The sequence below is a fragment of the Actinia tenebrosa genome, unplaced genomic scaffold (assembly GCF_029948245.1).
Source record: "Actinia tenebrosa isolate PJP-AT-01 unplaced genomic scaffold, QUT_ActTen_1.0 PGA_scaffold5__44_contigs__length_20552954, whole genome shotgun sequence".
Taxonomy (NCBI): Eukaryota; Metazoa; Cnidaria; class Anthozoa; order Actiniaria; family Actiniidae; genus Actinia; species Actinia tenebrosa.
Window position 1 is genome coordinate 15,900,029 of NW_028292582.1, and position 16,944 is coordinate 15,916,972.

The window sequence follows — 16,944 nt, forward strand, 5'->3', positions numbered from 1 at the left end:
AGGTCACGACAATGTCAGACCAATCACATTGCGCGTAAAAAAAATCAGCCAATTAGAATTCTAGAAAGCATCACTGTCACGGCACGTCACGCTTACGGCACTGAGCTTTTCACAGTCATACGAAAACTGCTCTATTACAGTATAGAGACACGCACACACGTTATAATATTCCTCAAATATAGGCACAAGATATAAAAGTACATTAAATGAGTTTATGAGAGAAAAGTATGGAAATTTAACTCTTGTTTTGACTTGTATTCGCGCTATCCACCTTTATTCTGAATGAGCAGCCTTGCTCAGCCTTGCAAGATGACTGGGTGACCTCTTTTTTGTGCGCTCGCCAGCCATTATGAGAAGGGTATGCCAGCGCGAAGCATTTACGGCTACGCCGGAGATTTCGGCCCCGACACCGCTATCCGAAGATTTACAGACTGATCAGGAAGCTCGGCCGAAGCCTAAGGGAGAGGTTAGTCGGCCCCTAGACCGTAGATGATTAACCCCTTGCTATGACCAGCAAACTCACAAATCTTGATTGTGACACTGAAGGCTTTGAGCGCATACTCACTCCTTTCCATGTGGGATGCGTTAGCGATGCATGGGTGCGTACGCTGCTAATGCGTCGCCTTTTACCGCTGTGAGTCTAGCGCGGGTCGGGTTGCTGGTTCGAGCCCTAAGGATGCCACATGTCATGGGTTTGTTTGATGTGTTGTTCTCTCGATCCCTTGCCAAGAGGGTTTTTTTTCCGGGTTGTCTGGGGGTTTTCCCCTCAGTAAAAATCAACTTGTGAGTCGAGCGTTTTGTGCATCAAGTAGTAAATGTAGTGGTAATGAGCGTGAGTGAAAGCAGGCCCACATCAGCTAAAGCTGCGAGAATAATCAGCCTGCTCTAACGAATAAAAAAATTATTAACGTTCATTATGTAGTAAATTTGATCTATTTCAAAGTTTATCTGCTATGGAAACACGATTTGGCAGCCCAGCCCAGCCCAGCCATAAAGTACGTCTGTTTTTTCCCTCTTCGACAAAATGAAAATGAATTGTGCAATACCACCCATATAATTATTTATTGTATGATGTTTCCATAGCTCATGCAGGCTATCGAGGAATTGATGAGCATGTTCTTTGAGAATGTGTCCCCTAATTTATATCTTTACCTTTTTATCGGGACTCGTATTGAGACAAATTCCATCGTCATAAGAATAAAGTTGGCGACTCTCAATTTTACGTGGTAGGCTTTCATCGCGGAGAGTTTTAAGTCATTTTGACTTTAGATTTCATATACCTTTTTCACTGACTGTTAGATTGTTATAATGAAACGAACATGGAAAGCAAATAAGGGCTTGTTTGAGTTTCAATTCTGATGTGAACGAACACAAAAATAATTTTGTAAGGGATTGGCCATAAAGTAAAGGAGGGGGGGCATTATAAAATAAAGTATCATATTTCAAGTCATGGTGATGTACATTATACTTTCTCAACCGAACAAAATGTTTATTGAATTATTCAGTTAATAAACAAGTTCTTCAACATCAGGGTCATCGTCAGAACTTCCTGGTTCTTCATTGTCATCGCAGAACTCCATAGTTCCTCGAGTTCCCCATAAACGATAGGGAGCAAATCTTTCTTCAAAGATTCCTTTTGCCTTTTTTGATAAGCGCTTGTTGATGGAGATACACTGAAATGGAATTTATACAATGACCCTATAGCCGTTGAATTAAGGCTGCGTTCATAATGTATGGCAGAGTGGGAGTGGGGGCTTGGCAGGTGAAATTTGAAATGTCCAGAATGATCTTAACACCCCCTTAAAGTCGTGCAAAAAATTACGATCCCCTCTAAGCAAGGCTTGTAGCTTCTTTCAACAATTGTGCATCCCCCCTTTTTCTGATAAAATTTTGCCCATCCCCCTTTTCCCTCCCAAAATTTTCCCGATCCCCCCTCAATTTCACCTGTCCCCCCCCCCCCCTCCTGCCATACATTATGAACGCAGCTTTCAATACAGGAAATCATTTCTTGGGGAAACAGCTATGGAATCAAATACTTGGACTTTAGCAGAAGATGTAAAGAACAGAATGCAAGATGAGCCAGGCCCAGAAGGAGATTTATGAACGCTTTTCTCACTCCAAGAAAGGAATTACAGTAATAATAATAGTACAGAAGTTCTTAGATTTACGCTTACAGCTGATAGAAAACAGAAAACAATACAAGGACACTGTTATTTCAACGAGAAAATACAGTCGTTCTTGAATGAGCATGTGGAGGTTGGAGAGCTTGATATGGAATACTTGAAGGAATCTTGTATAACACGACATCTGGTGGGCTATGCGACGAGGGAAGGAAAAACTCGAGTTACGATTTTCGAGTTACAATTTTCGAGTTACACACTTTTCGAGTTACGCGCTCGGACACACCCATGTTTTGGGGGCCACGTCCACTTTGACATCTTTGCGTAACTTGATGACAAACAGCTTTAAAATCAAACTCGAGTTATGTAACTCGAACCCAACAGATGGAACCTTATTTTTCGAGTTACGCGCTATTTTCGTAACTCGATTCTAAAAGTGAACAAATATTTTTTCGAGTTAAACTTTTATTTTTTTCGCGTTATTTTTTTAGACTGATTCCATAAGTCGAGGTGGTTGTCTCGCTCAACTATTCATTAATATTTTTTATTCGTATTTCTTCATTTTGTATTGTCTATATTTACTCTTTCCGTATATTCTCTACCTTCACATCCCCATAATTCCTTTGCGTCTTTGGGGGGTAACCAGAGGGTAAAAACACACTTATTTTGCTGAAGGCTGATCAGACAATGTTGAAAATACCTTGTTTGGTATCCAAAAATAAAATGAAGAAGTAAAAAACAGAAAAAGATAGAAGCTTGAAGACGTTTAAGGTAAATTTTAAACATTTTTTTCGTAAATCAATAGTGTAAGACCAAAACTCTTGATGATCTGTACACGCAAAAATAACTTGGAATAAACTGATAATCAGTATTGTACAGATAAAAGCTAGGTATAGTATAATTCAATTAAGAAACTTTTCAATTTGGGACAGTTTTTTGATTGGTTACCCCCCAAAGACGCAAGGCATTATGGGGATGTGAAAGTAGAGAATATCATACAGGTATATCTTACTCGAATACAATTATATATTTTCTCTTTTTCACTTTCTCGACATAGCTCAATTGACAGCTACCGCAATATAAACCTTTAAAACCATAAAACTATAAAACAGTCCGGTCATTTCTAGTCAATGAACAGTACGATCGCTGCCTACCTGTATCATTTTTTAGCCCACCCACAAGGGAATTTTTTTATTTGATGTGTTAATTTTAATCTTAATTTTAATTCCGTTCATTTATTGAGAAGAAAATTATTCTCTTTCAAATTAACTCGAAAAAATATTTGTTCACTTTTAGAATCTAGTTACGGAAATAGCGCGTAACTCGGAAAATAAGGTTCCGTCTGTTGGATTCGAGTTACGTAACTCGATTCTGATTTCAACGCTGTTTGTCATCGAGTTACGCACAGATGTCGAAATGGGCGTGTCCCCCAAAACATGGGTGTGTCCCTCGCGTAACTCGAAAAATGTGTAACTCGAAAATCGTACCTCGAAGAATACCTTATCTCCTATGCGACTACTCTGTCAAGTATCGCAGGTTAAACGAAACCCTCCAAACGTGTTACAAAACCCAGACCTGATGAAACTGCTCTTCCCGATCTGAAATACTTTCCATGCAGCTTCTAATTATTGCTACTACATGTGCGACACGGACGAAAAGCATGAAGAAGTTGATACTTCATGCGAGGACACTGATGAGGATACTGAAGATTTATATAGCGACGAAGAAAGTTATGTCATTGTTACTCATGAAATTGGAGTGACTGATAGTGAGAAAGAAGATGAAGACGGAGAGAAAGATGAAGCCGAAACAGTCAAAGTTACAAGGAGCGGAAGACGTGTGCACCCATGAAAATTCTTTTGGGATTCTGACTGAACGGAATCCGGAAGCCATATCTGTCATGCTACATGTCATATGATACCATAGCATTGACTGAAACCCTATATCCATCTATCAGACTGTATGATACACATTTGTAGCCCGAATTGATATACTCAAAATAAAGCCATATTTCGCAACCACCAAGGAACAGAAATCATTACATGGTGCCAGAAGTGAAAGGTAAAACATACATCGACATTCGGTAAGTGGTTAAATCAGATACCAAGACAGGAAATAAAAGAAAACAGCTAGCAGACCGCGTCAGTGATAGAACATCATGGCCGCAGGGTTCACGCCACCCGTTATGAACTGGCAAACCAGCGATATCAACGACGAATTCGCCAGATTCAAGCAATACTGTAATCTAATTTTCAATGGCCCATTTGCAAAGAGGTCAGATAATGAAAAATCCTCGTACATCCTACTATGGATAGGCCGTCAAGGCGTAGATATCTATAATAGTTTCACTTGGGACAGCGAAGACGAGAAAACAAATCCCGAGGACATTTGGTCAAAATTTGAAAAACATTTAGCGCCGAGAACAAATTTCAGGCTAGCTAGATACCAGCTACAGCAGATGAAGCAATCAAACGACGAGAATATTGATGATTTTATGACCAAATGTCGCAATCATGCCAACAAATGCAAATTTCGTGACCAGCTTGAAGTAAACGAGCGCTTAATCGAGCAGCTTATCATAGGCACCAAATATCGAAAAGCACAAGAGCGTATACTAGAATATGGAGATGACCTTACATTAGATAAAACCATAGATATAGCTAGAACATATGAAGCTACATTAGCGCATGTGGCCCAGCTCCAGAGTGATGATGACAAACATATTCAAGCTGTCAGGAAATACGAGAATCGGCACAGGAAATGCGGAAATTGCGGAGGCGAACACGCGCCAAAGAAATGCCCCGCATATGGTTCGACTTGCAATTTCTGTTCAAGATTGAACCACTGGGCTAAAGTATGCCGTCAGAAAGGCAAACCTAGTGAATCAGAAAACCCAAGCGCTAGAAAAGAACAACCATACAAACAACGCAATAACAATAGGGAAGCACGCCAAGGCAGACGCGCTGTGCATGAAATGCAAACAGATGACGATTTCAATGAAGATTTCAATACCCTACATTTCCAATCGATAATAATTGGAACCATACGCCCGGCGGAACGCAGGGACGAAGCATTCGCTACTATCAGCATACAACTTCCACATTTCCCGAAAAACCGAGCGCAACTGAAAGCAAAACTCGACACCGGTGCGCAAGCAAACATCTTGCCATTAAAATTATATCAAAGCATGTTCCCGCAGAACGTCGGGACGGACGGTGAACCAAACCAAAATGCATTGAAGCCATCCAAAACCATACTCACAGCATATGGTGGAGCGAAAATAAAGCAACTAGGTACTTGCGAAATACAGTGCAGCTATGAAGGCATGACTACGACCGCGCTCTTTTATGTCACTGACGCGCCAGGCCAAGCAATCCTTGGGTTGCCAACAGCACTAGACCTCAAATTAATCTCTTTGAACTGTTCTGTCGAAACACAGAATGAAGGTACACAACCACGAAAAGAAACTGCAAGAACCACAAACAACACGAACAAAATAAGCAGCAAGGAACAACTTCTCGCGCAATACCCCCAATGCTTTGACGGAGTAGGTAAATTTCAAGGAGAATATTACATCACACTGGACCCAAATGTACCCCCTGTCATTCACTCACCGAGACGCGTGCCAATAAGCCTCAAAGATGACATTAAACGGGAACTAGATGAGATGGCCGCCCAAGGTATCATCACCAAAGTACGAGAAGGGGAGCCGACGGCATGGGTCAATAGTTTAGTATACAGAAGGAAACCCACTGGCAGACTTAGAATATGTCTTGACCCTAAAGATTTAAATGCTGCCATACAACGAGACCATCACGTAACACCCACCCTTGAGGAAATCTTGCCCAAGCTGAGCGGATCAAAATATTTCTCCATTCTAGACGCGAAGTGTGGATATTGGAATGTTGTACTCGACACACCATCAAGTTACCTGACTACCTTCAATTCCCCATTTGGCCGCTACAGGTTTAAACGAATGCCATTTGGACTGAGAATGTCGCAAGACGTTTTCCAAGCCAAGATTGACCAGACATTTGAGGGTTGCGATGGTGTTATTGGCATCGTGGATGACATCGTGGTTTATGAAAAAACGGAGGAAGAACATGACATCAATTTAAAGGCGATGGTTGAGAAATGCAAAGAAACAGGCCTAAAACTCAACCCAGACAAGTGCCATATCAAACAGAACAAAATAAAGTTCTACGGCATCATCTGCAGTGAAAACGGTATCCAGCCCGATCCCGCCAAAATATCAGTGCTGAGGCAGATGAAAGAACCGGTTGATCGCCGCGAACTACAAACGTTCTTTGGGCTAGCCACCTACATGTCCCCATTCATCGCAAACCTAAGCATCCTGACCGCACCCCTGAGAGGATTATTGAAGGAAGACACACCCTTCCAATGGAATGCCGACTACCAGGCCGCCTTCGAGAAAATCAAGAACTCGATAAGTGAAGAAATCACCCTCACCTATTTTGACGAAACAAAAGATGTAACGCTCCAGGTAGACGCCTCAACAAAAGGCCTTGGTGCAGCCCTCATGCAAGAGGGCAAGCCCATAGCGTTCGCCAGCAAAGCGCTAACCGACGTCGAAACACGCTATGCGAATATAGAGAGAGAGCTCCTCGCAGTAGTCTATGGTTGTGAGCGTTTCCACACATACCTGTTTGGCCGTCCATTTACAGTGCAATCCGATCATAAGCCGCTGGAAAGCATACACCTCAAACACCTCACATCAGCCCCACCACGATTACAGCGAATGTTGCTGAGATTACAACCATACGATATCAAGATCAGATACGTACCAGGAAAAGACATGCTGTTGGCTGATGCACTATCACGACTCTCCCCAGAAGAGAAATACCCGATAGAGAACGAGAGAATACAAGTGCACGAGATCTATCCACATTTCAGCACCGAAATGATCGAGCGGATAAGAGCTAACACGGACTTAGATCAAGAGCTGACCTGCCTAAAGAAAATGGTATACGAAGGTTGGCCAACGATGATTAAGCAAGTATCAAACATTCTGAAGCCATACTGGTCCTTTAGAGATGAAATCACAATTTACGACGGCATCCTAACCAAAGGACAACGGATCATAGTTCCTTCTACCATGCAAAAGGAAATCCTGGACAAACTACACGCTAGCCATCAAGGAGCAGAAAAAACCAAACTCCGAGCAAGATCAGCCGTATACTGGAAGAACATGAACAACGACATCGACAAAATCACCCAATCTTGCATAACGTGCCAGGAGTTTCTACCAAGTAATCCGAAACAGCCACTGCTACAAACCGAAATACCACCAAGACCCTGGCACACGATCGCTACTGACCTATTCTACATCAACGAGTCTGAATATCTACTTGTAGCTGACTACTACTCGAAATATCCATTCATAAGGAAAATTCCCAGAGGGCAGAGTAGCAGTAAGCAGGTTATTGAGTTGATGAAGCAGATCTTCAGTGAACAAGGAGTACCAAAGATTATAAGATCAGACAACGGGCCCCACTACAGCAGTGCTAGTTTTCATGAATTTTAAGGCAGTCCTGCACAAGACCGCAAGAACCAACGAAGACCCCTACATGGCTCTACTCTGTCTTCGGTCCACTCCAATCGACAGTAAGTTGCCATCACCCTCTGAACTACTCCTTGGCAGGAAACTCCAAGACAATCTACCGCGCTCGATAACTAGGAACCAGAACAACGAAGAGATCATAGAGAGATTAAAGGAACGACAAGAGCTGCAAAAGCACTACTATGACCGGAACACCAAGACAATCCCGGATCTTCTGCCAGGGCAGAACATCAATATTCAAGACCCCTCTACAAAAAAATGGGGACCGGCCACAGTCAAGGAAAAGTTGGACCAACCAAGATCATATACAGTCACTACTCCAAAGGGTGGAGAGCTACGTCGGAACAGAACACACATCAGAGAAGCACTGCCATCCCCCATAGGACACCAAAGCCCGCCTGCAGAATCTCCTGGAACAGAAGTGTCTAATCCAGCACCACATAATGGAATGATTACAACACGCAGTGGCAGGGTCGTGAAACCACCAGAACGATATGTATAATTTTCAAAAGAACTGTTCAAGAATAGCACATAATCGCAACATCAGTTGTATGCATGGACAGCTGATATATAGTCATTGTTACTATTGTTTTCGTTGCATATACATCTATATATATATATATATATATATGTTGTTGTTTTTTACGGAAAGGAGGATGTCATGCTATATGTCATATGATACCATAGCATTGACTGAAACCCTATATCCATCTATCAGACTGTATGATACACATTTGTAGCCCGAATTGATATACTCAAAATAAAGCCATATTTCGCAACCACCAAGGAACAGAAATCATTACAATATCAACAGTGGATCCTTTTTTCAGTGGGTGGGGGATGTGCAATTTTGCTTCTAAAATGAGGTTGGGTCATCATTTTTTCAATCTCGTTTCATTTACTTTACGGCCACTCCCTAAGGGCAATCAACAAGCTCTGTAGTTTTATGACGGAATGGGAAACACTTTTCAAAACAGTCAAGAAAATAAATATACGACAAAAAATAAAAAAAACTTTTTTCAAAAAAACGATGGAATCTTGAGGAAAAATCGGCCTAACTTACCATATAAGTCAAGCGTTTCTCAATGAACTTAACACACAGGTATCCCAAGCAACGAGTTGTGGTGCGTGTGAAAGCATTAACAGTAAATGTATGGGACGAAAAATATGTAATTAAAAAATTGGAACATACCTTGCTCCTGTGTTGTTGTTAATGGTGTTTAAAGTCATAATCTCATTCTCAAGAGAATGACAAGTGGTCTGAAATAGGAAAACGTTATGCCCAAGGTATAGAGGTAAAAAAAAGTACGGAAAAAAGCCCAATAAAAAACCTCCCTCTTATCTCTGACTTCAGTCGAGAGAAATAGGGATCTATAAAGACTCTACTAACCAGAAAAACAACATCTATATGTTTACACTACGTTCAGCATGAGTATGTGTTATATATTATAAAGTACGACTAAGAATATAGATTATAATCAATTTATTGCAATAAACATCATAAAAATAACTATATCACAATCTACATACACTTATTTCAATAAAGTTAGTCACTAAATAACCTAGAAAGCTGAGATCACCGAGCATCATGGGAAACTTTTAATATCAAGCAAGTCAAGCTTTTGATAAAATTTGCAGCTTGAGGATGCTCAGAAGTGGTGACACTGTAACTGGTAAAAGATCTAAAATCCATCAACAGTTATTAAAGCGGTTGAAACATGTAAAATGTAACTACCCATAATCCTTGTTGGTCTCAGCTTTGTAGCTTTTCAGGCGACAAACGTTATTGAAATAAGTGTATCATGCTTATAGCTGGAATAAAAATGTATCATAGAAAAGAGTCAAACATACAGTAACTGTATACTGAACTTAACTAAAGACAAACATAAAAAGCAGTAGGGGAATATTCTCGTAAATAATGTTTGTTTTGATAAATAAATCAACCTCCTCTTTTTACACACTAAAATCATAACCTCAAAAAATGTACTTCATACTGTACTGTATGTAAAGAATGATGGATATTACCTCATAGGGCGCATATTACCTCATAGCCCCCATGTCAGTTCATAACAAAGCATTCCTCATCTCTTGCTAGATCAACCAACATGCTGGCTGTTTCATTATCATTAAAGGGGCACTTGGATGAAAACACCCCGATTTTTGAAAGTCCGAATAATTGAAATATTTGAGGATAATACGACTCAGTTATGACTATGTAAACATGATTAGTGAAAATTTTAGCCTGGGAGCCACTCGCTGTTGAGATATTTTGGGTTAAAAGTGAAAAGAACAATAGGGTTAAGTAAATGATGTCATTTACTCACAATTTAGATGCTGAATAAAATTGATAATTTTTCTCGCCACTTTTGATTGTGAAGGAAACATGTTGCTTGGCTACTATCTGGGCCATATAGATAAGTTTAAACAAGTTTCAAGTCATTTCCAATTTTTATTGATTTTCATCCTAGTGCCCCTTTAATATCTCAAGAGATTTTGAGTCAGACATGTGGTTGCACCCCAAGAATAGAGATGTAATTAAATTCAAACTAATAGAAATATAGTGTATTTTTTATATAATTATATCCAGTAAAGGTTAAATTTCTTTATCGCCCATCTAGTCTCCTGCTTCAAGTTCAAATTCTGTTACTATCATTCGGTGATCAGATATCTGGAACTCCTCAGGCCACTCCTGTTAAAGAATAATTTACACACATTATTAACCTACTAGCACAAGATATTAGCCCTTACAGCAATTCTATGCAGCTCAATTTGATAGAAAAAAGAGAAAAAACAAACAATAATTTTTAATTAACCTCATGACAATAAGATTCCATTGGTTCACTTTCACTTATTATTTTACAGGTTCAGTGAAGTATGATCAGAATACAGTATATGCAATATTACTTGAACCTGTCCATTTGTCACTCTCACTCATTTACAAATGAATTTTTTTAAGGGGTGCAACATGACAAAGGATCATATGATCCTTTTAGGATAAAGCTGTTATCAAAATATGCATACATATAGGAATGCAAGGGTACAATACATCCATTAAAGTTATGGAATGGGTGAGAGGATGCTAGTGAGCTGAACAAACAAACAATTAATATTGTACTTGCTATAAAAGAAAAATATTCACTTCTTCTTCCATAAAGCTATGAGCTTCTTTGTATTGTTACTGTAGCTTCAAACGTAGTGCTATTTCCAGCTGAGTGTGCTGATCACCAAATTTCACTGGGTTGAGAAAGTTTCAAAGTCATCAATTCAGATGTCCCAAACAAAACATTATTTCAACAGGTAACAAGTATTTTCTTTTCGGCACATGAACTTGGTGGAGGTGACATGTGAACTTGTTAAGATTATGTGTAACCAAGTTAAAGTGGAATAAACAGAGCCTTGAAAATAACATGTGACCACATTACATACATTTTTTTACAATCTCATCAATGATACTGTATCTCTCCTAAATTATAATATGACCACATTACAGACTGTAAGTGCTTTTCCAGGCTTGTAAGGTTCTTCCACTGTCACTAAATATCATTTTAGAAAACAAAACTATGAAAAATTTATAACTGGGTTTCAACTGTAATCAAAACGAGTTAAAACACTCTAACAAGTTCACGTGCCAAAAAGAATGTTCTGTGGTGTGGGATTTGATGACTGCAAATATTTCTCAACCCAGTGAAATTCAGCAAGCGGCACACACAACTGGAAATAACAGTATTTATTATAAGTATTTATATTCACATCTTCTTGCTGCTAAAATAATATGCAATCTTTTCTGTGCTACCTTAGTTTATTTTCAAGTTTACTAACTTACCACATCATTATATTCTTCTGGTAATAATAAAGATGATTTAGGTTCAATTTTATATGCATCAGAATTTCTAAAATGAAGCAAAAATATTGTCAAAGTCATGTAATGTTAGCTATAGTTTACATCAGAGATATTACATGTATAGTTGCTGGTTCAGACAGGTTCAAACTTATAATTTGAAGGAAATATTTATCAAGAAGCCTGTCAAAACATCTAAGACATTTTGATGTGAAGTGATGGGTGGCATAATGTAATTCATGGTGAACCTCAGTTGTTGGTACACCCAATCTGTGGCCACACATTATCTTTGGGTAAAACTCATCTGTGGGCAAACCTCATCCGCTGTGGTCACACCTTATCTGTGGGTACACCCCATCTGTGGGCACACCTCATCTGTGGCCACACCTTATCTGTGGGTACACCCCATCTGTCGGCAAACCTCATTAGAGCCAATGTGTTTGAAAGTGTTGTTCTCTTACATTCCAAGAAGATATTTTTAGAGATCATATTTCAAAAACAATTCTCAATTTTTTTCAAATTATACCATAGGGTAAAAAATATATTTTTTAAAATTCAATTTGTTTTATATCTAGAGTTAAACAAGAGAAAATTTCCACTAACATCTGATTTTGTGATTGCAAAAATTTTAGTGGAAGTTGTCCTGAGTAACTAACTCAGTCTGTAGGATTCACTGGGGTACATGGCACCACATGTCTTGAATACAGGTTAAAGGTGTCAGAGTTGATCTATTAATGGGTATTACAGCATTACTTACTTATAAAATATATAATCTACAGCCAGTTGTTGTCCTGTATGGTCCTTGTGAGTGACAACAGCTTCCTTGCCATGCACATTTTTAAAGGATGATTCATAGCCATTCTCACTGACATATACATACACTGGATTCCCTTCAGGGCTGTTGAAATCACCAGTCAAGATTACTGGTATGGAACTGATTTCATTTCTAAAATTATTAGAGAAATTAAAATCATTTCAACAATTTATATTTTATTTTCAGGTAAAAACAGTGGGGTTTTGTTAGTGCCAAAACTTCCCTCCCATGATACTCTTTTGTGCACACAAAACCCTGACTGCTGGAAATCTGTAACCTTCTGTAAATCTGTAGCCAGTAAATAACCTTCCCTTTAATCTACACACACGTTATGCAACTAGTATGTTAAAAATGATCAAGTAATAATAACAATTTGGATTTCCTAATCTCAAAATACCTACTTTTGAATGTAACTGTCTATCCCATTGACCACTTTTTGTGCTTGGGACTGAAAAAATGTATTATTGTTATTCAATATCTAATTGTGCAACCTTTAGGCTAGGCAAAAATATCTTATATGTGGGATGAATCAAAAAGAAAAATAGCATGCTTGTGTTTCATAATGTACTAACTACTGTAGTAAATGATGATGATGATGATGATGACAATAAAGAGTTCTTTGGAATGCATCACTCAATGCTTTTTACAATAGAACAGTGTACTCAATAGTTATATTCATTCCTGATAAATCGGAGAGCTTTAAGTTAATAGACTGACAATGAAGATTTAGAGTCAGCATGTTTTATTTCATTGGGGAGATTGCATTCTCATTCCTTTTTTTTCCATATTCACTCCTGGATTTAATGACATGAAGATTACTTAAATACAAAATACCTACCATTCTTATATATTGGTCAAAAAGGTTATGACAATATGATAAATGTGTGGTGGCAAGAATAACCTGTAAAGAAAAGAATAAATAAAGGAATAAAATAAACAAACAAACAAACAAATAAGTTTAAGTAATAAAAAATAAAAAATAAGAACATCAAAGAAATATTAAGATGCCTAGCAAACTTCAACACTTCTGGTCAGTGCTCTGCCAACCCCCTTGAATATTCTTGTGATAATTATTATGGTTTAAGAAAATAATGATTAAATCATTTCATATTTGTTATAATTACTGTGTTATACAGGAACTTTGTAGTAAAGCATGATTCGTTTTCAAAAATAATTTAATGCAGTATGGATAATACGTACTGTACCTCTTTATCACTGTCAGGAAGGTGTAAATGCAAGAGCAGAGCAACTCTGTAGCCGTAGTCATTAAACCTCAATGACTGGGTAGCTATGATTCTGGAAAAAATAGATTAAAATATTAATATGAACAAACAAAAACAAACAGACAATAAAAGCAATAAAAAAAAAAGGAATAAACTAAAATGCTTCTTGGTATAAAGCAAGTTAGGTAGGTGCCCAGGTGTATAATTTAAGCATAGTGGAAGCATAGATGGCGTACATGCAGTAGTGAGAGTGCTCGCCTCTCACCAATGCGACCTGGGTTTGATTGTACAATGTACTGTAACTTGCCCTGCATTGAAGGTACACAAAAGAATCACTGAGGATGTACATATTCATAAAGAAACAGCCTTTACTAAATGATGCTTTCTTAATGGATTGTGGGAAGGGTATCATTATGGCTCATCTTTTAAGGGGGTTGGAAATTGGAAAAGCTTCCTATTGTGAAGCACAAGCCTGCAGGCAAAATATCAAAAATAAATGAATAAATAAATATAGCTCAAAAAAGATAAAAAAACCTTACAATATTGCTGTAAATGCACCAGTATATTTAATGTATTTTTTGTTGCATCCAACATGGCCTACAGCTTCAATCAGTACATGTATATTGTTTTAGTTACCTTGCTGAACGATCTATCAATATTGCAAGTCCATCTGTTTTCTCTCCTTGTCTTTTTAGCTTGATAATTCTATATCTACATTAAAAGAATGTAAAATTCAAATGACAAAATCAGAATTTTTTTAATTTTGTTTCAATTTGTTTGACTGTTCTGTCAGTCATGTGAAAGACTCACTTTTAAATGCACTTCTACACGTCGGGCTAGAAGGGCTAAAAAATGTCTCATTTTGGCAAAACCTTTTTGTATTTCATTAAAATTTCTTGGAACTTTGTAACATTGTAGAGTTTAACATCTCACAACTCTGTTGTTTTACTTTTTTGAATTTCAACATTTTTGGCGGGGCAATGACGCCATCAATTTTAGTGGAAAATCGAAATACTCCTCAATGGAAAATTCTAACTAGTGCATTTGAAAGAACTGCACATGAGGAGTTCAAAAATGCAAAACTTGTTCATTTCTGATATGGGAACCAAAAAAATCATATCTTTTGAGTGTTCATATCATTGTATGTCCTTGTACTGTGATATAAACACTCTGGGATCTGAAGAGAGCTTGAAAAGCAAGAGAAAGACTCAGCTATTCTTCATGTTCTTAGGCTTAGCTTGCTTGTCATGTGCCCTACAGCTCCTAACGTGTTTATGTCACTGTATAGGTCAAAACAAGCGGGCATGTTTTGAAGTTTTCAGGTTGTCTTGAAGCTTACTTTTCCCCCAGTTTTCTTTCAAAGAAATCCATAGCATCATCATTAAACCAAAACTCCTGCAGGCATATCGCATCAAGATTGGGTTGTTCTGCTATTAATTCCACGATTGCCTGATATCGTTTCATGTAAAGATTGGGCTGAGAACTCTCCCATGTTCTCCACCATCCTCTGTTAAATGAAAAAAAAAGATGTCTTTCGTAAACCTCTGCAATATATAGTTAATTAGCCCTGGGTTTTGCCAATCAATCCTTGCTCTTCTGTGATCAAATCTCCCTACCCTTTTTGAGAATCTGGTGCAGCGATTCCAAATCTGAAACCAGATTGGCTGGGTGCAAAAAGCAACATGACATTGTAAGATAAATGCAATCTGATTCCCCAATCTGTTTATGATGGCCTGGGTGCACTATGTATGAACCTAACAAAATGACCGCTCACCAACAGGATTGGCTTCATAGCTCAGTTGGAAGAGCATCGCACCGGCATGGCGGAGGTCATGGGTTTGATTTCAGTTGAAGCTTGAAATCATGTTTTCAAGTCTTTCTTTACAGCGTTCGCTTAGATCGCTCATTCACTGTGATGATCAACACATCTATCATTATTTCACCACAGTTCTATCCATTCAATATTCACACTTATTACATTTAGCGGCTTGATGAACCCAACAAAATGACCGCTCACCAACAGGATTGGCTTCATAGCTCAGTTGGTAGAGCATCAAGCCAGCATTGCGGAGGTCATGGGTTCGATTCCTGTTGAAGCTTGAAATCATTTTTTCAAGTCTTTCTTTACAGCGTTCGCTTAGATCGCTCATTCACTGTGATGATCAACACATCTATCAGTACACTATGGATGTATATATGTTCATTGTACACTTAGGGGCTGTTTATATGGAGGCGAGCTAGCCTGGTAAGCGGGCTAGCCTGCTTGACCGAGATCTCGGCTCGGCCTCTTTTCGTTGTAAAAAATGCTTCGTGTTTATATGGGGAGACGGACTGGCCCGCTTACCGAGATCTCGGTTGGGTGGTGCTGAGATCTCGGCAAGCGGGATGGAAAAATTCCCATATAAACGAGCCAGCCCGGTAAGCAGGCTGGATTTGATCCTACTGCGCATGCCGCCATGTTTTTCTTTATGTTTTCGCGGGACGAGTTCGTATGCTAATGAGGCTGGATGATCACATGACTGATTTCATCCCGGTAAGCGGGCTGAATTTTCCCATATAAACGCAATCCAAAATTCATCTCGGCCAAGCGGGCTAGCCTGCTTACCAGGCTGGCTCGCTCCATATAAACAGCCCCTTAAAACTTTAGAAAAAATCAGTGACTCAGCTACTCAAATAAAAATCCAGGAACATTTAAAATAAATAATTGTTAAACAAATAATTGTTAAACTCAAGCATATTAAAAATGCATTTAATCTTATTTGTATTTCTACCTGTGTCAATGTTGTACAAATAACAGCAGCCAAAACAAGCTAAATAAACGCTCTTTAACAAGACATACAACACAGCCAGTACAGGCTGTAGGTAGAAATAGAAATAACAAAAGGAAAGAAAAGACTCACTAGACCGAAACGTCTAGAAAGAACATTTTGAAAAATCAGAAGCAACCAGTTATCAATTTCATATTTTAAAAACACAAACTTCACAACTATTTTACAAGATCAATAAAGCCCGGAATAAAGAAAGCGAAAACGTATATTTCTTACTTGAGTCTGTTGTAACAAGGCGCGAGAATGTTGAACGTCGCACATCGAAACGAAATTTTACGAGTCTTCTTGGCTTCGGCCATCTTGTGAACGAGTCTTCGCACTACTAAATTCCCTAAAGATCGAATCATTAAGTTGAAATCCCATTCTATAAACACAGTTCAAAATCGGTTAAATTCTGTAAACCGTCAGGACCGGCCTGTGGTTTTGACATTGTACTGTGTAACTTACTGCGCATGCGTCAATACGCAAACAAAACCATTAGGTCAGCGGAATCCCCCTTTACACACTGAACCTGCAAGCCTTGTTTACAGCGGGTTTACC

General features: G+C 38.6%; 1 protein-coding gene across 1 annotated transcript; it reads right to left on the reverse strand.

Annotated features, from left to right (window-relative positions):
- Positions 1-9,169: 9,169 nt before the first annotated feature.
- On the reverse strand, positions 9,170-16,841 carry LOC116299627 (uncharacterized). The gene is made up of 9 exons (XM_031708307.2): positions 16,621-16,841; positions 14,916-15,083; positions 14,213-14,287; positions 13,559-13,649; positions 13,192-13,254; positions 12,755-12,801; positions 12,297-12,485; positions 11,525-11,591; positions 9,170-10,390 (listed from the first exon to the last, which is right to left on the reverse strand). The coding sequence occupies exons 1-9, from the start codon at positions 16,749-16,751 to the stop codon at positions 10,316-10,318; spliced, it is 906 nt and encodes a 301-aa protein (XP_031564167.1). The 5' UTR covers positions 16,752-16,841; the 3' UTR covers positions 9,170-10,315.
- Positions 16,842-16,944: the final 103 nt, after the last annotated feature.

What these genes read in the sequence shown, in the direction of transcription:
- LOC116299627 (XM_031708307.2), bottom strand. Translation starts at nt 16,751, where the DNA reads ATGATTCGATCTTTAGGGAATTTAGTAGTGCGAAGACTCGTTCACAAG. An exon ending in GTAGATTATATATTTTATAA is followed by an intron (nt 11,592 to 12,296) that starts GTAAGTAATGCT and finishes GCTTCATTTTAG; the next exon opens with AAATTCTGATGCATATAAAA. An exon ending in CAGAAGAATATAATGATGTG is followed by an intron (nt 10,391 to 11,524) that starts GTAAGTTAGTAA and finishes ATTCTTTAACAG; the next exon opens with GAGTGGCCTGAGGAGTTCCA.